General features: G+C 41.5%; 1 protein-coding gene across 3 annotated transcripts; it reads right to left on the reverse strand.

Annotated features, from left to right (window-relative positions):
• Positions 1-3,677: 3,677 nt before the first annotated feature.
• On the reverse strand, positions 3,678-23,328 carry rbbp8l (retinoblastoma binding protein 8-like). Of its 3 annotated transcripts, none has more exons than XM_079182718.1 (14): positions 23,252-23,328; positions 20,071-20,153; positions 19,900-19,942; positions 11,529-11,624; positions 11,080-11,192; positions 10,795-10,870; positions 9,651-9,838; positions 9,496-9,539; positions 9,058-9,119; positions 8,017-8,752; positions 7,825-7,921; positions 7,671-7,726; positions 7,370-7,508; positions 3,678-6,264 (listed from the first exon to the last, which is right to left on the reverse strand). In XM_079182718.1, exons 2-14 carry the CDS (start codon positions 20,129-20,131, stop codon positions 6,203-6,205), a joined length of 1,773 nt encoding a protein of 590 aa, XP_079038844.1. In that variant the 5' UTR covers positions 20,132-20,153; positions 23,252-23,328; the 3' UTR covers positions 3,678-6,202. The 3 variants fall into 3 exon arrangements, with proteins under 3 accessions (XP_079038844.1, XP_079038842.1, XP_079038843.1); XM_079182716.1 differs by having other exon boundaries at positions 7,671-7,729; XM_079182717.1 differs by having other exon boundaries at positions 7,671-7,729; positions 20,071-20,149; positions 23,252-23,301.
• Between the last annotated feature and the right edge of the window lie 731 nt (positions 23,329-24,059).

Consider the following 24,059-nt stretch of genomic DNA (forward strand, 5'->3'; position numbering starts at 1 on the left):
CGTTGAAGCCAAATTAATATTTTTGCTGCTATTTTTGATGTTGGAGTGAATGGCTAGAGGGAAGAATATATTAAATGGACGGATGCCATGGATGGTGGACAGATGTGAGGGACACATTTGCATGGTGTGCAGGACAACTATGTATATGTATTCAAATGAGTGTGACAGCCATCATGCTCAGTGCGTCCTCTGGGCGGAGGCAGCAGGGTTGGAGGCGTGGGCGGCTCAGCCCCGGGGCCCACAACAGCAGCTCGGCAATAACACATCAGAGAAAGCTCCCTGCTCTCCAGATGTAATCCTTAATCAACAGTCAGGATTAGAAATTGAGTTCCCTCTGAAACCTAGGCTGCAGTGAGGGAGAGAGGGAGGGCTGTCATACGGAGACGAGGACAAGGATGAAATTAGAATTAGATCAGTAAAAAAACCTGAAAAGGTAGCGTGTAAGAGTTTTTAAAAATGGTGAAGGATGATAGTGGATGAAAGAAAAAGAATCCCTGCATGAGGGATAAAGAGAGAATTGGTGTTTAGCAGCTGCTCAGAGCAGCAGATGACCATGAGGTTGCTGTGGGTGACATACAGGCCACAGTTTGTGGCTCTTTATATTCAAACTTCAGGGGGAAACAAGTTCCTCATTTACCACGTTGAAGATTGACAGATAGCTTAATTATTATACAGGAATTACAGCACATGTGAGTGAGAGACTACATACTTTATTGTTTTGGACGGTGTGTTTTGGCTAACAGTTTACAGAACTACAAGTACATACACCGCTGAGTATGTCGTCGCCACTCAGCTAGCTGCTACGTCGGCAGACAGCTTGGTGAGTTTTATTTTGTTTGGTATGACGTATCTCATACTCCTGGTGGAAATCTGCACTTGTGTATTTTGTGTGAAATGTAAAGATTTGTAAGTAAAACAGTCACCAAACAGCAAGTTAATTTAATTGAAAAACAGACACCTAACTTGGTGTAACTCAGTGGTGGCCGTCAGGGCCAGCTAAGCCTTCTCTGCTGGCCTAAACAGAATCACAAAGTTATAGCTATTTCATAATTTAATAATTTTCCACAAATACACTACATGTATTATAATTTTTTTCCTCCATTAGCTTATTTTCTCATCGCACAGCTACTGTCTTCCTCTATTGCTCTGCTTCCAGCCTGCAGCGCTGCTTCCAGCACAGCTTCTTTTATGGAGAGCTTTTATCCAATCAGATTCAGCCCCTATGTCTCTATGTAGGGAGAGAAGCCCGAGGTCCTAGGTAGACTTTGCAGTTGAAGTAAATGGGGATGATATTGTTGATTGTCATAGTCTTCAACCAATCAGATCTTTAGTTTGACATGTTGGGCGTATTCTTTGACGTCCCAGTGGTACCGAGGTAGCCTCCTAAGTACGTCAGCATTAATGTGCGCCGTGACAGAAAGCTAGCTAGCAGATCTTAGTATTTAGTAAGAGTTTAGGTTGAAACATATATAAGAGAAGTTATGACATTTTTAGCATTTTGCTTGGTGTAGATTTTTTTTTTTTTACCTAGTTTTGTTTTTTTAACACTCAATGGATGAAGGAGGAGGAGAAATGGATTTGGGAGTTACTGACTTTGTTAACAAAGAAAGGAGGATGGACTTTGTCTTTAAGTGAAGGCAGCTTTGGTAAGTCAAGTGCTTTTGTTTTTTTACATCTGCAGCAGCGTTACTACTGTGTTCATTTGTCTATTGTGTCGTTTTTATGAATAATATGAATAGCCCGTGCTCTAGCGCTGCAGTGTTGCTGGATTGATTTGTTGCTTTGTTGTCATGTAAATATATGTGACTGGTTCTTGTGAGTTTGTTCTTGTCATTGTGTTAATTATATTGATTTGGACTATATGCATTGTCCGTTAATGACGAAGCATCCTGTCATGCGCGGGGTTATTGTCCTGACAATTGAATCCGTTCGGGCTGTTGTTTTCTTTTTACAAAGCAAGCATGATGGTCTGGAGAAATAGGGATTGTGTGGCGATTGCTTTAGCCCTGTCTGAATCAGTAGGGAACAGCTAAACTCTGCGGGGAGATTTCGTAGATTGTTTGCCGCTGTTGTTTCCCCGCTAAACTAGTTTAGCTTAGCCTCCCTGAACACAGGCTGGGCCTCAGCTGTTTGTTATTGTTCCAGGTTCAAAAGGTCACACAGCCGCTGTCTGTTACGTGAGCGCAGTCCACCGAAAACATTATATTTCCCACAATTTAAGCTTCTGCATTTTCCAAATGCACTAGTATTATTCAAACATTTTGTTCGGTTCGTAAGCCTCGTACCGAATGGTTTAATATGAATACGTGTATTATTACACCCCGAGAAACAAATAATAACCGCAGCTGTGGCGTCACAATGAGCTTATTAGGAGCTGGCTCAAGTGTAGTAGGACAGCACAGAAGGCCCAGGTATAAAATGCACAGCCCGCCACTGGTGTAACTTGATTGTGCGTCATGGGACTTCGGACTTTTTATTTTCTTCGGACGTGTTCTTGGGTCTTTTTCTTGACTCTGGACTTGCTCTTGTCTTGGGTCTTGTTCTTGACTTTGATCTTGTTGTTGACTTCGGCCTTCTAGTTGACTTGGGATTTATTGTTGTCTTGGGTCTTGTTCTTGAACTGGGACTCCTTATTGTCTTTGGACTAGTTCTTGATTTGGTATTTTTCTTGACTCTGGACTGGTTCTTGACTTGGGTCTTGGTCATGACTTGGGTCTTGTTCTTAACTTGGGTCTTGTTCTTGATTTGGGTCTTGTTCTTGATTTGGGTCTTGTTCTTGATTTGGGTCTTGTTCTTGATTTGGGTCTTGTTCTTGATTTGGGTCTTGTTCTTGACTTGGGTCTTGTTCTTGATTTGGGTCTTGTTCTTGACTTGGGTCTTGTTCTTGATTTGGGTCTTGTTCTTGACTTGGGTCTTGTTCTTGACTTGGGTCTTGTTCTTGATTTGGGTCTTGTTCTTGACTTGGGTCTTGTTCTTGATTTGGGTCTTGTTCTTGACTTGGGTCTTGTTCTTGATTTGGGTCTTGGTCATGACTTGGGTCTTGTAGCTACAGCAGATGTGTGCTACAGGCCCTGAATACCAGCATTATTATTACAAATAATACCATTTTAGTATTAACGTTCCACAACATACGATTGGCATAATTATAGTCAGGCAAAAGTCAGTTCACACTGAACAGTACATTTCCGTCAGTCACTTCCTGTGGGTGGAGATGGGACCATACAACACATTTCATGTGAGCAAGCAGAACCAATCTAGGACATCTTGAAGAGAGTTGATGAAATGCTTTGCTCTATTGCAAACATTAATAGGTAATAACTTTACCTAAAAATCTTTCCTTGTGTAAATGTAATCTGTGAATAGAATGGTTTTACAGGAAGCTGACCATTGAGATGATTTCCTGTAACAGTAAAGTTGTATCACACCACAAACCTTTGATGGTTTCCACTGGTTTCTACATCCCTGTTCATCACACCGCAATGCTTTTGCATAATGTCCTGAACAAAAAGTTTAAAACATAATGTTACTTATAGTTCCCAGAACACTCTTCATTATTCACTTGGGGTTATCCCCCCTTCAGTATGTGTACAGCAGGAGTGAGGTAAACTTGCTATTGTAGGATGTATAAGAGCTGAATCATATACAGAGGGAGCTACAGAAGCAACATTCAAAAACAGAAGTTTATTCCAGCATTAGAAGAAGTGCATTCAGACAAAATTTTCTAAGAGAATACATTGTATCATTAGAAAAACAACAACATTTCTGTTGAGGCCACACAACAACACAGTTTTTAGCTCGATGGATTAGCATACTGTAAAAGCCAAAGCACAGTAGTACTTACAATACAGTCAATCTCATTTTAATTAACTGAGAGATACAAACGGCAGGGGAAGGCTATTTTGTCCACTGACCACTGACCAAGTACTGTGCTTAATGGACTCTAATGGCTTTAGAGAGACATGATAGAAAAACTGGAAATCAATATAACAGCATTATGGCTGCACAGGTTTTCACACACAGGATAACAACTTTTTTAACTAATAACTTTTGAAAAAAGAAAGGACTGAAAAATAACAATCTAACTTTCGCAGTAAATATTGGCTGATTCTGCCTGATTAGGGCATCGCCATTAAAAAATAGCTTATATATTTGCTCAAAATGGACACATTGACTTAACATTGTAGTGCCACAAAAGTATAGGTTATTCAACTGACTCTGTCACTGTGTTTTTATCGCTTCCATCCACCCGGCTTACCACAAGCTGTCACAGCTGTGAACGGAAAGTTAATACTTGCAAAATATGTGCATTCTGAAAATGAAAAAGAGGAAGAGGAACATGTTTTTTCTTGGGTAGTCACTTAAGACGGGGTGGATGTTCTGTGGCAAAAAATAGCCAGGCAGTGACAGTAATGTCGGTTTGAGTCGTACCTAGTCAAAATGGGCGGTTACGTGTTACAAAATGTGTTTTAAGCTCAGTTCCCCACCAAACAACTGTAAGCAGCTGAACCGGATGCTAATGTGTGCTTGCATGCACATTCATATTTGACAATAAATGTTTTATTCAGATGGAGAGAGTCTAATGACATTTTCTCCATATATTCATTTTCATCAGTGTTATTTTGGATTTAGTGACTTCGTGGAAATGGAATTTGTGTTGCTAAAAAATCCAAATAATCAATAGAATATGATGTTGAACACTGGTTCATTTTGGACTGCCCAAGGTAGTACATTCAGATTTATGCTAGCAGGAATTGGACATATACGATTTATTGCAAACACTAGATGGTACGAGACGTCAAATGTTCCAGTTCATAAAATTACTATTTGAATATCCTGAAACTAAACGGAATATTAATATCCATATAAGTGACAGTGAATATTGGACTTACGATCGTCAGGTGGACACAAACAACTCCAAATGAATCCAAGTGTTGCTCTGTGTCTGCTGGATTCAACCCTATCTCCTACAAAATTACGTTTTTCATACAACTACGCTGCATTTACAACTACGTTTGGAGGGCAATGCATTACGGTCCCAGTTTTAAACAGTTCTTTAAACATGTGGCAATGCTGTGAATTAGCGCCTTGAGGTTGTATGCCTCCACCAACCAGTTAAGTTGCAGTTTACATCCATGTTTGTCCAAAATTTCATCACCTCATAATTTTATCCTATTTGACATTTGTGTGAAATTGTCAATAATTAGCAAATTCATTCTTCATTCAGGGCTAAAACGTGACCTTGACCTTTGACCACCAGAATCGAATCAGTTCATCGTGGAGTCCAAGTGGACATTTGTGCTAAATTTGACCAAATGTGACAATCCGAAAACATAAGGCCTCTGGCGATGGCTGTGAAGGCTGACTTTTGGCTTCACACGAGACACGAACAGCAGACTCCTTTGTTAAAGTCCTTTGTTTGTTCGACCCATCCAGCACCCTGACCTCCTCTACACATCAGAAACTTATTTGTTATATGCCAAAAACAAACGTAATCCTCAACAAAATACATTTCCCTCGAAACGTATTTCACAATGCAGTTTTGTTGTATGTGGAAGTGATTTATTGGAGGCTGGCTGGATGTGTAAAGAGACAACTGTTTGCCACATAAATTCTTTTAAGGGGATATCATTTGTCATTCTGTTTACAACTTGTTCCTGTTACCCCCAAGTGACCAAAACTATGTTAATGCAGGTTTAGGACTATTTCAGTCAGGGAAATCATTTACATGTTTAATTTAGAATTCCCATGTAGTTTCCTGAAACATTAAAGATGCAGTTGCTCTGATTTGTAGTGTCCTCTTAGTCACTGGTTTGATTGCATGGCCTGCCACTTTACTGTTTTGATCCACAGCCACAGCAGGCTGCTATTTGTATCAAAAAGGTCTTTAAAGTCCCACTCTACCTGTCCAGCACCAACAGAGCCCGATATCGCCCTCAGATAGTAGCTGGAAAGCAAAACAGAGCTAAAAGGAAAGTAAATATTGGACTTTCATTCGGTGGCCAGAAACACAACTCTAAATGAATGCATATAAATGAAGGTTGCTCCATGTCTACATCAATGTTTGCTATTTTGTTAGCCGTATCAACTTTATAAGACGCACGTAAGTGATGTGTGTACAGCTCATTGTGGTTCCCCCAGGTGGCAAAATCAGTTGATGCAGGTTGAAGTGAGATCACTGTGAGTTAATGTTATATCATGCTCTTTAGCAAGTGCTGTTCTCCTCAGTTCTCACTGTGATCTTGATCTTCCTCTCCCGCTGGACGTCTGTGAGGAAGAAAAAGGAATTGTTAAAAACAAAAACAGTTGGTGAGGGTTCGTCGACTGGATTACTGTGCATTCACAATGTAAGACCGTATCCATTAGAATTGTGTTTAATTGTAAATAATGTGTGAGACGTCCATACGTGGTCGTCAGGCATCTCTAATATCAATAAGTGGATGATATTTGTATGATATACAAGCAATGTTGAACTACCTCTCAGATATCATACGTGTGTACAAAAAAACGGAAGCAAAATGTACATGGACCACGTGGGGAAAAACATCTTGGCCCATAAAGCTTTCGAAATGTGGTTGGTACTGAAAACCAGACACAGGAAGAACAGAAAGAAAGGAAGAAGGGAAGAAAGAGTAGGGATGACCTGAATAGTCAACTATTGGACAATTCGATCAAAGGAGCCTGATTCGACTGCAGTTGTTTCACATCTTCCTCATTTTCAGGATGGTTTAGTGGATTTGGATCTAGTCATTGTTAAACGTTGTGTTATAGGGATACTCATTGCCAGAGAGGATGGAAGGAGAGATACGTTTCTAAAATGCTTCTTTTACTCTGTGATCTGTAGGTTTAGCTTCTATCTTTATCTTTTTAATCTGTTTTCACTGCTGAATCAGTGTGAAATCCTGGATACATCCTTCAAACAAATATTCTTCTGTCTGCTTCTCTCTGAACTTGCTTTTTTCAAAAAAATGGATTATATTTATTTAGTCCAGTTAGTGATAGTGTGGGCTCCATTTAGCTCTGATAGCTTGAATAGCAGCAGAGTAGACAAAATGCACCATTCAAATTTGCTGGAATAGAGTTTTGGAGAGGAGTAGAAACAGCTGTTTCTGGCTTGCGTCTCACTCCCTCTCATTCCTTCTGTCTTCTTGTATTAGGACGGAAAGTTCGACTTCCAACCACGAAAAGCAAGCAGGCTGAAACCCGTCTCTCTATCGATCTCCGCTCTATCGATCTCCGCTCTATCTAAATGATTTGACGATCAGTCAACGATGAGGAAAGCTTGACCAATCAGATTCTGCAAAGTTATTTCTGCGTTTGGGACACCCCTGAGAAAGACACAGGAGGACTTGAAATGTGAACCAATGCCTACGGTCTGAGTCTCTGTCGGTTTCTGTCTCCACAAATGTCCTCTTCCTCTTGCCGCCCTGGTTGCTTTCTTGTCCTGACACACTCCCCTCCTCACCGTGCTCATCTGAGCTGCTTCCTGGCTCAGCTGCTGGTAACGATGACTGTGATGAGGCAGAGGAAGCACAAGGGCTTACAATGGAAGGGAAGCTCCATTTCAAGTAAAAATGAACTAGAACCAGCTAATATTTTCACATGGAAATTGTTATATTGAGTGAGAAAATATTCGACAACACAGCCTCAACTGTATCTGCTTTGGACCTCACCTTGCCTTGTGATGATAAGGATTCTTGCAGGGCAGAATTCAGGTTCTCCAGCACCACTACTATTAGATAAATGACACCAGAAAGTATTATTTCCTTGTGCAAAGTAAGTACATGCATGAACACACACGGACGCATATGAATCTAAGCTCTTCACCTGGACGTAATGATATAGTGAGGATGGGCACCTTCTTCCCGTTGCAGTGGTCTGTCTTTCCATTCACCTCCTCTTTCTGCTCCTGCTCTTTGATTACCTGCCATGGTGAGACCATCATACCATGAATACCATTTGTCCCCTCTTTACCATCAAGCCCTTATTTGTTTTGAATTTATTGCGAAAACAACTTACCTTGTGGTTATAGTCACTGGTAGACTCTTCCTCTTCTTGTTTTACTGGTGGGCTAGAAGTCCAGGAGCACGAGGGAGGAAAGACAGGAGAAGGTAATGATACCACTCCAGGTGAAGATGGATTGGCCTTCCCATCCTTGTCAGGGTTCGTCTGTACTCTCTCTCCACCATGTAAGGATAAGGGCGAATCATCTCTTGCCATTTGGCTGGATTTGGACTTTCCTTGATCCGATAGGTCCAGAGGCCCATCGTACGCCTCTCTTAGCCCTTCTGCAGAGACCCTCTCAGTTTTAGGTGGCGGACTTTCCTTTATCTCTCGGGGCTTATTTTGACTCTCGACATGCTCTGCCAGACTTCTCAACCTGAACACCACAGTTGGTTCTTTGGCATGGGGCTGAGGGGCGCTCTGCTTGTGCCAGTGAGACTCAAAAACCTGCCTTACAGGGCCAGCATGTTGGCTAGTTGGGATCAGGTTGGGAAAGCGTGGCAGGTTTGACTTGGGTTGGACCAGGCTGGTCCCCGTAGCAGCTGCAGTAACCCAGTCTGAGGATCCAGATATGGGCCAGGGGAAACTGACAGGGCTGCTCTTGATTGGCTGAGGACGGCAGGGGACAGGAGCATGGAGCACATGTCTGCTGGGGTTCACTTCTCCACCAATCGAGTAAGAAGAGTTCTTAAGAAGGAGAGCTTGAGGAGGGATAGTAGATCGCTGGTCCTGTCCTTCAACAATCTGGGCTCTAAGTTTTGAGAAACAGAGGCCAGGCAGATATGTTTAGGTTAAAATGTTTGTGCAGATAATTAGACAATAATGCATTACTTAGTAATAGTAATTTGATTACATTTTCCGCAACAAGATTTAAATCTGTGATATAGCTGTTTAAAGCTGACTGATTGTTCTTTTTTAGCTCCCAAAACAACTCTTTGTTTAAATTTCAGCACACCCAATCACTGATTTGTTACATTCACTAATCCATACTTCCATTGCTCAAATAGTGGCACAACAGCCTTTATTTGAGCTAATTCCCATGTCCCTCTGTCCCACCTTCTCTCTCCAAAACGGGTTCCACCTTGTTCTGTCTTCCAGGAGAGAGGCTTGTATGACTCCTGTGAGAGTGGAGGAGGGCAGAAGGAAAAAGATATGATCATATTTGTGGCTATCCTTAATCACATAAATGAAAGTAATAGTTTGACATTTTGGAAAGGACAACAGAAAAAAGAAGCTCTCTTAATGAGAGTTTGATGACAAGATGGATTACCACTCTGTGTACAATAAATACGAAGCTATAACCAGGAGACAGATAGCTTAGCTTAGCATAAAGACCAAAAACTACTGAGCTTTAGACATGCAGATAGGTGGATGTTTTTGCAGGCTAGCTGTTACCATCGGTTTCCACTCTTTACTGTATGCTAAGCTAAGCTAACAATCTCCTGACAGATATGAGAGTGGTCTTCTGAGCTAACTCAGAATTTAGAAACTTACAAAGTAGCTTCTGTTCATCCCTCTCAATCGTCTTTGTTCACTTTCTGTCATGAAACACAAACAAGAACTTAATGTATGAAAGAGAGTGTGATAATCAACAACACAAACAAGCAAACACATATCCTCCTCCCAGCTCTTCTTCACATCATCCTCACCTTCAGCTCTTTGGTCCGTCTCAGTTTTCACTGCATCAGTGCCATCTGCTGGCTGGTTACTTGCCCTGCTGGTTGCCTTAGTGACAAGGGCCACAGGTCCAGAAGAGGGTGAAAGGTCAGGGGAGCTGTTTGGTTTGACCTCTGTGGTGATGCTGTGGCTATTGGAGGAGTGGTCACTGGGACCTTTTCTACACAAACACACACAGTGTTGCATGGTTGGTGTGTGAGAAATTGCTTTCAGGTAGTCCACAATCAACCACTGGGAGTTGACAGGGAGACCCTTTTATAACGGTTATTGTCATTGTCATGTTATTGGTCATGTAAGAAAAAGGTTTGGATGTATAGTTATGCAAGATTACTGTAAAAACTTTCACAAACAAAAAACAAAAGAAATAGTGGTCACATATCACTGCATTAACTACAACTATTGAGAAATGATAAATCGGAAAATTGAAAAAGAGTTGAAGTTAAGAGTATAACGGATATTCCTATTCAACTCAACACAGCAGGTTGGTCAGAGTGGCAGCCATTTTCAACACGGATGTATATAGAGAACTTAATAATAAAACGTTGGAGGCTTGCGTGAAAGTTGCCCAGTGGACTTCCGTGTATAAAATGATCCTGATCTACTGGAGATCTGCTGCATCCATGGGCCCACAGAGGAAGTGCAGTAGCGTTTTCCTTTAACCCCGTCTCACAAACAATATCAATATCAGTTTGCTCACCTAAACGGCAGTTCATTATGCCTAGGGAAATAACTCTGGATTAGTGCGTTTTACAACTCTATGGATCTAATGATTTTAAAGAAAAAGCACGACAACGCCTCATTTTTCCTGCTTCCTTTGGAGCGTTGGTTGTGTCTGTCCTCAGAAATGATGACTCGATGTGAATGCGTTGGTTAAAAAGCAAGTGTATCTCCGGCCTAACACCTCAGCATCGGCCTGTAGTGTGTGCGCGCGTAGTCCCACCATGCCGGCCGTCAATTTTACGCAGACATCGATGGCGATGCTTATGTGCGTTGTCACACGATAACAACCAACAGCAACCGCTATTTTATTTTGAGCTGGTTAAATGACCCCCCCAAAAACAGTTCACTTGTCTGTTCTACTTTCATTCTATTTCCATGCTTATACACCATACTCACTCAAGGGCTGCTCTGATACTCCTGAGCTCCTCTCTAAGTAGCTTGTTCTCCTTCTTCAGGTTGTTCATCTCTCCCGCTACAACACAGAACACAAGACATGATGAGAGCACTTTAAATTGTATTTTTAGGGGAATAGGGAAAAAACACGAATGGGAGGTTGAGAAAGTTGTACCAAATGCCAGAAGCCAAAGAAGAGACAGGAAATGAATGTGTGACATTAGAAACAAGCGATGGATCAAGAATGGAGGAAAGGTTGATTTTGAAAGACGGACGTGAACAGAATACCCAGTAGAGTGATGTGCTGGATGCTCTGTATTTGTGACGACTCAAATTCCTGCTGTCTCCTCTTGGCTACCTCCTGAGTCACTGTGCATCGGTCACACAGCCCCGCCCTCAGCCTGCACAGGCAGCAGAAAAACACACCAGAAACACAATTGGCTGATTTTGAAAACACTAATATATTCTTAACGTTCAGGTACTAAATGCAGCCGCCAGTGAAGTTAAACACCAGCCAGACTACGTAACTTTTGAAAGAAGAAGTGACACATTCTACAAAGGAAATTTTAAGCATTGCCGCAGCCTCACTTGGTATGACCAGTAGTTGGTAGTGGCTAAGGTTAGCACACTTTAAATCAAAATTGCTGTGGTGCCGACATTACTCTGTTTGCTGACTCTTCTCTGCTTGTTCGACAATTTCACTATGTTTATACATATATAACCTGATCTAACTGTACCTGTTTTCCAGTGTCTTGATGTTCTCGGTGAGTACTCTCTGCTGTTCTTTCATCTGCTGGTTTTTGGAAAACAGGTCCTCCATTCGCTTTGTATCACTGTTGATATGGACGCAGATAACACACAAACACACGCACACAATGACACATACACACACACAAAACAAGAATCAGACTACTGTTAAAAGGTAATGGCAATCAGATATCACAGAAGTCTTTTTACGATCAGTGAGATGCAGAATGATTCATTGTCTCTCATTCATTTCTAAAGAACAGGCAGTCAAGAATCATCCTTTTAGTTTCAATGCTGTAGCTGCATTTCAGCATCAGCCTCCACATTTACACTCCTCTTTTCATTTATATAAGTAAAAGTATCATGAACACACTATAAAAAAAAGTGCGACCACGTTCAGAAAATGTACTTTTACGCCAAAGTACAGAAGGATTGTTAAGAAAATGTAGTTAAAGTTCACGTTTAAAACCGTGGAGATGACGGTGGACTTTATGAAGAGCCCCCTAACACTGCCCCCCCACCACAAACTTCTGGGATCCACAATCTCCCAGAACTTAAAGTGGGACTACGGTCTAGAAGCCTTGAATTAGGCATTTTGGTCGTCGCCATCCTGTTTTTTTTTTTTAAATCGCTTTTTTTTTTTGTCGCCTTCTTTTTTTATTGTGCAAGTGACAAGAGAGGGTGGTGCACCTGAATGCTGATTAAGACATTTATAGGCGACCAAAAGGTTTACACACTATGATAGGTTAGCATTTTGAATAGAAGTGTTTTTCAAGTGATTCAAGATATTTCACTTTTGAATGTGTCTTATGTCAGAAACATTGTGTAGTGTTTTGAAAGAAGTGTAAAAGTATTCACCTTTAGTGTGTGAGGAAACACAAACAAATGTATACAGACAGTCTTAGGCTTCAAGAAACACAAATAAGAAACTATAATAAATAAAGCTGTTATAATGTTTCCTAACAGATCAAAAGATCTAACTGAAAACAAGAACAACTGGAAGTGAAATAAAAAATTGAAACGGCCCTGGGGATAAAAGGCAGGGAAGAGACAAACTGGATTTTCCAAGTTCACTAAACCACAATGCTCAACAAAAACTTCTAAAAGTACATGTTGAAACTGAAAATATGTTTGACACGTTCAGACTCAGCTGTGTGTTAGAATTTTTAAACTGATGTTCTGATATAGTTTTACTGTTGTTACGCGTGGCCCCCATTAACTTTTCTATGTTTTATGGATTCTTTGTTCACTTTAGAGCTATGCGAGAAGTTTTCTTCACAAAGTCAAGGTAACACGGGGTGAGTAATTGATATAAAAATGATCATTTTGTGGTATTCCTTTTGTAAATAACCAAATTCATGTGTGGCAAGCAATCTGTTGTTTTTCGTTGCATGTTTTGCCTGTTTTTCTGAGTTTATGTCTTTATTGTTGTTAAAACGAAATGCTTTTATTTTGAAAGCACCTCTGAGAGTAATAGACGGAAGTGGTATTGTATGCGCAAGGGGAGAGAGTAACGGACGGAGAGAAAGACGGTAGGAGAGAGAGTAACGGACAGAGAGAAAGACGGTGGGAGAGAGAGTAACGGACAGAGAGAAAGACGGTGGGAGAGAGAGTAACGGACAGAGAGTAACGGACGGAGAGAAAGACGGTTGGAGAGAGAGTAACGGACGGAGAGAAAGACGGTGGGACAGAGAGTAACGGACGGAGAGAAAGACGGTTGGAAATGGATATTAACGGTACGGGATGAGTACCCCCCCGAAGAGGCACAAGCTCTTAAGTTGGTTGTTTGTAGTTGTTTGTTGTTTGTTTGATTAATCAATAAATTACACAATCATCAGTTAAGTGTCAAACCATCATTCGGAGGGATGCGCTTCAGTAAGAGCTTCACCTTCATCTGCTACACCTCGCTACTTGTGGAAAAGTAAGAGCTTCACCTTCATCTGCTACGATAAAGTAAGAGCTTTACCTTCATCTGCTACGATAAAGTAAGAGCTTCACCTTCATCTGCTACACCTCGCTACTGGTGGAAAAAGACGGAACGGCCACAGAGCAGCGAGTTGCAGCACCTAGCTTGATGGTCAACAGTAGCGGTAAGGAAAAATACATTCAAAATGGATTCCATAAAGGATCAGATATATAAGCTACAAACGGAAATTCAAGAAATTAGAGGCTTACTACATCTGGAGGATTATGAAGTAATGTCGAAGCAGGAATTAAAAGAGGAAATTGAATGTAAGGAAAAACAGCTAGCTGAGCTTCAACTTGAAATGGATGATGCTACATTACCACGTCGATCAGAACGTCATATTGTACAAACGGAGAAAATGCTTGCCTACCAACAAGATGAACTGAGTAAAAAAGAAAAAAGACTCCTAAACTTGTATGATCAATGGAAAATTAAAATCAGAACATCCAAAGAAAATTTAAAGAAAGACATATCAGACACCGAATTGTCTACAATAGCAGACAACATTGAAGAAGGAATGGATGATGTCATGAGAGCGTACAGTGAATTAAGAGAGCGTACCTCACCATCCACTGACTTGAGACGCAAGATTGATGCTTGTGAGGCTGTGACTAAAGATGTTATGAAGATAGTCAATGAACGCTTATCAGCAGTCGATGGCGATTATGATGCAGTATGTGAAAGGCATCGTCTCCGTCAGTTATATGCCCATGACTATGCGTACTCAGTATATGGCACTGCTTCTCAGTCAAGTGGCAGTCACCACTCTGAGTCAACGATCTTAGCTGCAAAAAGGGCTGAGGCAGCCGCAGAGCTCGCGGCAAAGGAGGCTCAGTATAAAATACTGCAAGAAGAAAGAAAGCAAAAGGAAAAAATAAGGATAATGGAGGAAAACCATAGGAAGGAATTAGAAAAGCAGACGTCTGAATTAGAGCGTCTACAAGTAGAAAGAGATATGGAAGTTGCTCGTGCTAGACTGGAGATCTACGACAGAGAAATCAGACAAGAAACTGATAGACAGTCCATTCAGCAGAACAACAGATCCCCCATCATTCCTTTCAACCCTGCTATATACCATCAAAATCCTCACGTTGTGACACCAGCGCCCACTAATGACATGTCCTGTCTAGCCCAAGCAATCCAAGACAGCATAGCCATAAACAGACTCCCAGTGCCAACGCCCACAGTGTTTAGTGGAGACCCAATCCAGTACATTGAATGGCGAGCGTCGTTCATGTCACTTGTTGACCGAAAGGGTATTTCTTCAGCTGATAAACTGTATTACCTAAAGAAATATGTCAGTGGCCCTGCTCATAAATGTCTCGAAGGCACATTTTATCGCAATGATGATGAGGCATATAGGGATGCATGGAATAAGCTCAACCATCGCTACGGACAGCCTTTTGTCGTCCAAAGAGCTTTCAGGGACAAGCTATCAAAATGGCCAAAAATTCAGCCCAAGGATGCTGAAGGGTTAAGAACATTCTCGGACTTCCTAAGTGCTTGTCTGCAAGCCATGGCCCACGTGAAGGGTTTAGAAATATTAAGTGACTGCGAAGAAAACGTAAAGCTAATACAAAAGGTTCCTGACTGGTTAGCATCAAGTTGGAATCGTCGGGTTACAATAGCCCTAATGGAAGGAAAAGAGTTTCCCACCTTTGAGGATTTCACTAACTTTGTGTCTTTAGAAGCAGAGATAGCATGCAACCCAGTCACTTCCATATATGCTCTTCACTCAGCCAACTCATCTCATGACAAAGGATACATAAAGGAAACAAAGGGAAACAAAGCCAATGTTTTCAGCACTCAAACTGCCATGAACAGTGACAAGTCAACATTAAACAATGCAAAACCAAGGTCCCCCTGTTTGTGGTGCAACGATGACAAGCATCAACTTCCCAAGTGCCCTGACTTCAAAGAAAAGTCCCTTGAGGATCGACGAGCATACGTGAAGGATAACAAGCTGTGTTATGGATGTGTGAAACCAGGCCACGGTGCCAAGGAATGTCGTCACCGCCATTCTTGTGATATATGTAAGGGAAGGCACCCTACTTGTCTCCACGATGAGAACTACAGAAGACGTGATGGTAGAGAAAGGTCTGTACCCCTTGCCAACACAGCTCCAAACACTGTAAACGAAACCATTGCAGCCACAGCACTCAGTGTCACTGGAGGTAGTCAGTCAGGCAGCACTTCCATGATCGTTCCTGTATGGGTGTCCTCTGCTGAAAACCCAGCCAAAGAACAGCTTGTCTACGCATTACTAGACACTCAAAGTGACAGCACCTTCATCAACAAGGAGATAAGCAAGGAACTACAAGCAGACGCATACCCTGTGAAACTGAAACTTACCACTATGCTTGGAGAAAACATGATTGTGAAAAGTGAAAGGGTATCGGGACTACGTGTGAGAGGTTACAATTCAGGTGTTCACATCAACCTTCCTCCTTCTTACACCAAGGACTGCATTCCTGTGAATCGTGATCATATTCCCACTCACGAAACTGCAAAACAATGGCCTCACTTAACAGCGATCGCAGATAAGATGCCACCTCTTCTCAGCTGTGATGTAGGACTCTTGATTGGGTATAACTGTCCCAGAACACTAACACCCAGACAAGTAGTAGCAGGAAAAGACAACGAGCCCTATGCCATCCTTACGGACTTAGGATGGAGCATTGTAGGCTGCTCAACACAGTGCCTCGATGAAACAGAATCAAGGCTGTGTCACAGAGTCACTGTAAAGGAACTCCCAATAGTCACGCCAATGGATGTGATAAGCGCCCTGGAATCAGATTTCAAGGACACCAAAGGAGATGACAAGACTGTCTCACAAGAGGATATCATTTTCCTAAACAAACTCAAAGAAGGCATAAGGAAAAATGATCGGGGACATTACGAGATGCCTCTGCCCTTTAAGCAGCGGCCACACTTACCTGATAACAAAAAACTCGCTGAAATCAGACTTAGTCATTTACGACGGAGGTTCCACAGGGACGAGAAATATAAGAAGGACTACACAGACGGTATCCTCAAGGTGGGAGGAAGACTCCGCCACTCAACACTCTCCGACTCATTCAAGCATCCAATTGTCATCCCCAAGGAGCACCATGTGACAAAGCCCAATCATCTGATCAACATGAAATCCGGAACAGCTCTTCCGCCACCCGGAACGTTCCCTAGAGAGGACTTGTATTGCGTAAAAAGATGGCCGAGCAGTTCTGGAGTCGGTGTAAACGTGAATATCTTCACAACATCATCGCAAGGCAGCGCTGGCATACACCGAGGAGAAATCTATGTGTCGGTGATATAGTGATGGACATTGATGAACTGTTGCCCAGAGGTGAATGGAGACTTGCAAGGGTCTTAGAGACTGTTAGTGGTAAGGATGGACTTGTAAGGAGAGTGAAAATCTCAGTGGGAGATAAGAGACTGAACAAGAAGGGTGAGCGCCTTAGAAATCTCTCCATAATGGAGCGCCCAGTGCAGAAGTTAGTTCTGATGTTAGAGGCTTCTTAAGCTCAAGACTACAAAAGGAACATTGTCGCTCCTAATGTGAAATTATTCATAGTTCATATGATGTAATATGAAACATTCATAATTTGGTGGGAGTGTAAATAACCAAATTCATGTGTGGCAAGCAATCTGTTGTTTTTCGTTGCATGTTTTGCCTGTTTTTCTGAGTTTATGTCTTTATTGTTGTTAAAACGAAATGCTTTTATTTTGAAAGCACCTCTGAGAGTAATAGACGGAAGTGGTATTGTATGCGCAAGGGGAGAGAGTAACGGACGGAGAGAAAGACGGTGGGAGAGAGAGTAACGGACAGAGAGTAACGGACGGAGAGTAACGGACGGAGAGAAAGACGGTGGGACAGAGAGTAACGGACAGAGAGAAAGACGGTGGGAGAGAGAGTAACGGACAGAGAGTAACGGACGGAGAGTAACGGACGGAGAGAAAGACGGTTGGAGAGAGAGTAACGGACAGAGAGTAACGGACGGAGAGAAAGACGGTGGGACAGAGAGTAACGGACAGAGAGTAACGGACGGAGAGAAAGACGGTTGGAAATGGATATTAACGGTACGGGATGAGTACCCCCCCGAAGAGGCACAAGCTCTTAAGTTGGTTGTTTGTAGTTGTTTGTTGTTTGTTTGATTAATCAATAAATTACACAATCATCAGTTAAGTGTCAAACCATCATTCGGAGGGATACGCTACACCTTTCATTTTGAAAATCGCTAATGTAAAATTGTAAAAGTATGTATTTAATTTTGACTTGCATGTTTGACTGTTTGTGTCCCTACTTGGCAACCAAAGGCGAAGAATTGGTTGCCAATTTCTAAAAATGGTCGACAATGGCAACCTGGCAACCCTTACTGTCAACCCCTGAAAACAGTTGAGACCTGCAACATAATCCAACCTTGTGATTGTGTGCGACAAGGGCCCACATTAAGAGATAACAAAGATACAAAGTAATGGGCTAAAAAAAACCAAGTAAGAGCCTTTTAAATCAAGAACAACCCAGTGTCTCTCATGCCTTACAGAGAGAGAGGGCATCCCAATCTTACAGCACACATCTTACAGTGATGAGTATTATAATTATCTCTAGTGATACAGTGATAAACAAACCCGGTCTAATCTCCTGAGCCGCAGGTTCAAAAAAGAACTAAATAAGACAAACAAACTTTATAGTTTACATACATTTCTTTTTAAAGAATATTGGCTCATACAGTATATGATTTGGGGATTTTTAGCAATGTGGCTCTATGGATGGCAATGTGAGTCAGTCGGTCGGTCTGACACTTTGCTCCAGAATGAAATATCTGTACCTGTGTCTGTAACATTAATTTGTTCACTGTTCACTCAGTGTAACTTTCTATTCAGTGTTAATTAGCTAAATGTTAGCATGCTAACGTGCTAAAATAAGAATGTGAGCATGATGAATATTACGCTTGCTAAACATCAGCATGTTAGCATTGTCATTGCAAGGATGTTATGGGCTTGTTAACATGCTGGCGATAGCATTTAGCTGAAAGTACCACTGTGTCTAAGTAGCCTAACCTGCAGCTTCACAGATTAGCTAGCATGGCTGCAGAATCATAGCTATACTGTTGAATTTCACCCTTGAGTTTCTGTGACGCTCTAGGAACACCTCTTGCATCGGTTTTAGACGTGTCAGGGATGGCGGGACAGTTTCAGCTCGTTACATACATAGTGCCTTTTCAAAATAAGGCAAGGACACCTTTCAGTCAGGTTTGGGAAAAGATTGTAACTCACGTGACTAGCAAGATGCACTGACCAACCGTCGATATATAGAGCCAGATTAAGTTTGGAAAATGTCATTGAAATCTTTTGGATAACACACTTTCTGTACTCCAACGCAACTAACCTGCCACTCTTCCGGCATCACGTCACATAATGTCTTTATTGGACGTACGTTGACGGTGAGGAGTTGCCAGATATTACATTGTAGCCAGGTGGCAACCATTGAAGTCTATGAGAAAATGACTCTACTTCTCTCTTGATTTATTACCTCAGTAAACATTGTAAACATGAGTTTATGTTCTCAATCTCTAGTTTCAAGTCTTCTTCAATACAGCATGATGTGCATTTAGTAAATGATGGTCCATTTAGAGTCAAATAAACCATAAAGCAGAGTATGCTTTAGGGCGGGCTTACTGTGATTGAAAGGTCGCTGCCGCTACCAGAGACGTATACGACATCTCTATGTCACTCCTCGGCATTCCAGATATGGTAACTTCTGTTCATCGCCGAACTTGAGGCTTCAAAACATCAGTCCACAAACCAATGGGTGACGTCACGATGACTAGGTCCACTTCGTATATACAGTCCATGATTGTGGCATGTTTAGTGACTGCATGCAGTCTGCAGTTTTTTCCCTCAACACTGGACCAATTTCAAACATTTTTGTTCCCATTAGTCACTAAAAACATGGTAAGATAGGATCCAGGTTGAAGCAAAATGACACAGGTTTCCCTTTAAATGGAAACATGTTTGGATGCTTCTACAGCACTTGAAATTGACTCAGACTTTCTTGGATTAACTCCCAGTTGTAACAGGAATCTAAAATAACCTGACCTCTTTGCCAGCTGTTTTCTTCTGTGTGATTTCAGTGTAATAGAAACAAAGATTTTGTGACCAAGCACCAGACTGAACAACTTGTTGCAACATGAGCTTCTTCCCGAGCTTAACATGACACTGACAAAACGCAGGGCGAGGTGCAGCGCAGGACCAGCACGTCCGCCTGGTCTACAAAGACTTCAGGCCCGAGCACGGTGCCCACAGTGGTTGAACCTGTGCACATCTGAACCTGAATATCTTGTCGGTGTTGTCTAAACATGATCATGCAGAGACAGCGAGGTAAACGATTCACTCACCAGCCTTTCTTGTTGGACAGCTCTTGGATTTTCCCTTGCCAACCTGGAAACCAAGAACACAACACACCTAGTTATAATTCTTGGGAATTATATGAGATATTAAAGCTGTATCTATCTCTCTCTCTTTTATTTCTGTTACCGTTGGCTGCTGTTTCCATGATTTCCACTTACCCTCCACTTCTCGCTCGTGGACCTCCCGCAGTTTGAGGAGTAGGCCGTTGAAGCACTCCATTGCAATTATACTTTGAGTCTGACTGTAAAAAAGAGACAGAAAAGGTTTTTCTCCATGTTTTTGATGGATTGGTTGGAATTGTACTGATTTGGGGATTTAGGGCTATTTGTCTTCCATTACATGTCTTCTTTCAGACTAGTGGAAACAAAAACATTCACAACACACATTCAGGTGATTATTGTACTACTTTTTCTATTTGAGTCCGTAGATTTCTCCCAAATTCACGAGAAGTTAGCATTAGATAATGCCTCATTTGCATATTTAAACATAACATTTCAGACAATTTGTGATACAAAAAGTTATTGTCTTAATGTAAGTAATCAACTTGAGAAGTTTCATGTGGATATGTATTAGTTTCTTTACCTGTAGTATTCAAATGTGTGTTATTTTACTAAACATCTCGTCAACGGTCGTTTTCTCTCAAAACATTGTTTCTCAGACTCTGAGCCAGAAATCTCCACTTCAGTAGCACTTACATACATCAAGCTTACCACTTTCATTCCTATCTATATTGAAGGTTTTTACGGAGGGCTTTGTTCATATATACAATATTTTATTCCAAAGAAATATGTTTTTTTTAATGTCTGTCGACAGTATTAGTCCAAAGTTCTCTTGATAAAAACCTTTGACTCACATCAACAAAATGAAACAAGATTTTTGAACTTGGCTTTATCAAATGTTCAGAATTCTGTTTTTGGATATTTATGCAAATTATCACATATTTGATAAGATAATGCCTAATTTGCATATTTAAACATAGATTTTCTGAAAACTTGTAATACAATTTTTTTTTTCTTAATGTAAGTAATCAACTATGGAAGCCTCATGGTGATATCTATTAGTTCATTTGTTTTGCCTATTCCCCTGTAGTGTCTCCTCTCAAACAGTGAGTGGTCTTGACGTTATGACTCTTCACACACTCTAAATACACTTTAGAATTTTAAACAACTCATGGAGTGAGAACACAATAAATCAGTCAGTTATCAGGAGCTTGGGCGTTATAGCCCGAGGACTACTGGGTGTTTGGGGACGTACAGCCCCGCACGCTACTTGCTGGCACTATCTTGATGCGTCGCTGCTACACAAATGTGTTATATCAAGGGAGATTAAAAACTAGCTAGACTGGTCCTGCAAGGCCTGGCACTTAACTCTGCGGTTTGTGTTCCAAGTACATGAAACACAGCTTTTAACTGTTTGTGAAATGTGCATCAACTGCGTCTTGCAAAGTAACATAAAGAAATTGTTCATTGATTAAAAAAAATTGTCGTCAAACTGAAAGCCTCTATGTCACAAATAGATGCACTGAATACTATTTATCATTTTGATCAGTGGGGCATGTCAGGATATGTCGGGCTGTTCAGATCAGCAGAGCAAGAAAAGACCTGTCTGCCTTCATGCGTCTGCTCTGCTGTCTGTAGATCATTATTCACACACACACACACACACACGCACGGACAAGTTGTCACTGTTTAACAATTTTTTGCTGTGTAGTTAAATTATATTTCCAGTATTCAACCTTTAAAGGCGCAATGTGTAACATGTAGCCAAACAAACAGGGGGGCAGAGTTTCACCTCTACTTCGGGGTCCATACAATCTAAATATCCAGTAATCAGTTGTGAAAAAAAACTAACTAACAGCAGGGCATGAATACGCAAAATTCGAGAGCAAAAATGCTAAAACGTTGAATTTACTGCTGTCCGTCCTTTAATCTGAGGTGATTCGGAGGTTCTGCTTCTGTCGCGCCTGCCGCTACTAAACAACCAAATCTGCTTGCTTGGATGATGATGAAGTTGCTTCATATATTTAACTTAGACTGATATTTAAGGAAGAAATAAAGAGAGATCTGCCAGTTGTGATTGGTTGTTCCTCTTCACAAGACATGTTTTATCTCAGGAAGCAGCCGTTGGACCATGAAAAATAGGTGCTTCAGGAACGCGTCTACATTGACTACAATGTTTTGAGGGTGCAAAACACACTGCATGTGAACGGCCCCTTACGCTGCTATCTTATAATCTTCACGTGTGGCGTCGGCCTTTAGTTTATGTTTGCCAATCTGTGTGTTTGTGCCACTAAGTGGGGCTTTACTGTCTGTTTTTTTATTCGATTAAGTCCATCATGCCAGAAACGAGAATAAAAGCGACACCTTCGTCTCGTCCAAGGTGATGGTGTGAGATGTTTTCCCGTTTCAGCCACGCTGGATTCAATCCAATGAACAAACTATCAAAACGTACACGGACCACGTATGAATTAATGAAGAGCCCTCGGGGCAGCTCCACTTCTTCGTCCTCTCATGTTGGACTGAGGACAGACTGGACGCTACAGAGACTCACTATCACATCTGAAGGTACAAGTGGTATTACACAGGACGGGCTGCGGCTATCTGGTTAGCATGCTCATTTCAGTAGATATCTACAACACATGGACGTCGTTGACATGACTTCAACCCTGTGACCTATTGACATTCATCTGACAACGTCATTTTTTTTAACATTTTTAACAAAAATTGTGTTCACATCTACTACTGCCAACACTGTGTGACACTTCTCCCACTGTTTATAGACGATGTGGACAATATGCCGTCCCGGCTCACTCATCGGACAGAGAGTGACGCTGAGTTTTAACTATGACAACCACCACAGAGAAATGTGTATGGAGAGAATACGGCGTTCAAATAACAATAAATGCTGAAGGACAGTCTGGCACACTTGTGTCAGCCCCACCCTACACACATACACACACACACACACACAAACACACACACACACACTCACACACACACTTATAAAAGCACATATTGTCTCTAATGTCCTCAATATGATCCCTAAGCATATGATAACATGGATTGTGAGTTGTTTTATTGCACACTGTGTTTGCTTGATTAAAAACCTTATCTCATTATTGACAAGCAGTGTTATATCTATTTATATAGACTTCGGTACATTTTTATAACATTGTTTCAAACTTTCACAATGAGCATGGAAAGCCTGTTAAGTTCATGATTATTTCCTGTCTTTGACCTCACTCCCAGCCACACATACCTGTGCCTACCCACCTGTCAGCCACCCGGTCTATACCGGCCCTCGAGGCAACAACCCAGATCTTAATCAACGGTAACTCACCTCACACAGCGGAGGATTCCTTCAGCCGCTCGCTCGCTCGGGCTCCAGAGATGGGCCGGGTGGTACAGGAACGACAGAGGGAGAGACAGCGGAATGAAGAGGAAGAGAGGATAATAAGGTGATTGAATAACGCCCCACAGCCTGCCCTTCTCTCATCTCTCCACCCCAGAAAACCGGTCAGAGCTGTCGTTCCCTTAAGGAACACAAACACCAAGGCCCGGGCAAGTTCTCCCTTGATTTTCCTGTTCCTGCTGAAATCCCACATAACCGGCTAAACCGGCTCCATAAAGCCCTGTGGGGATAGAGGAACAAAGCCGATTGGGAAACACAAACATGCGATGCAGAAGCCTGCAGTGGTTGTAATCATAAGTTAGAGAGGAAGAGTTTTCTTTTTCATTTTTTTAAGTATTATTATTTTTTGTTCATAAATAAACTTAAAATACTGGCATGAGTCATGACTCATAAATCACATATTGAATTTTGTAAAAATTCCTTTTCGTTGTTTTGTTTTAAGTCTGTTGTTTGTGCTTTTGTGTGAAACCTTTATGCTGCGGTCTTGGCTAGGACTGAAAACCATCAAATAAAATAACCCTTGGAGCGTGGAATTTTAATAACTAGTACAAAAGACTATGTCCCGAACTTTAACCCTCCCACTTAACAACTCAGAGGTTGTGATCACACAATGGGAGTGTGATAACAATTTTACTGTAAACTGCTCCAATTTAATAAAAACAAATCATATCTTTAGTCCTGACAGAGGCAGCTGTGTGTGTGAAACGGGCAAAAAGCAGAGACAGGGTGTGTTGGA

This window comes from Pholis gunnellus (genome assembly GCF_910591455.1).
Source record: "Pholis gunnellus genome assembly, chromosome: 2".
NCBI classification, from domain to species: Eukaryota; Metazoa; Chordata; class Actinopteri; order Perciformes; family Pholidae; genus Pholis; species Pholis gunnellus.

Coding starts and splice junctions, on each gene's coding strand:
- rbbp8l (XM_079182716.1), bottom strand. CDS start 20,131: ATGGAGTGCTTCAACGGCCTACTCCTCAAACTGCGGGAGGTCCACGAG. Junction 9,839..10,794: donor AGTATCAGAGCAGCCCTTGA/GTGAGTATGGTG, acceptor GTGTTTGTGTAG/AAAAGGTCCCAGTGACCACT. Junction 7,730..7,824: donor CACTATATCATTACGTCCAG/GTGAAGAGCTTA, acceptor TTTATCTAATAG/TAGTGGTGCTGGAGAACCTG.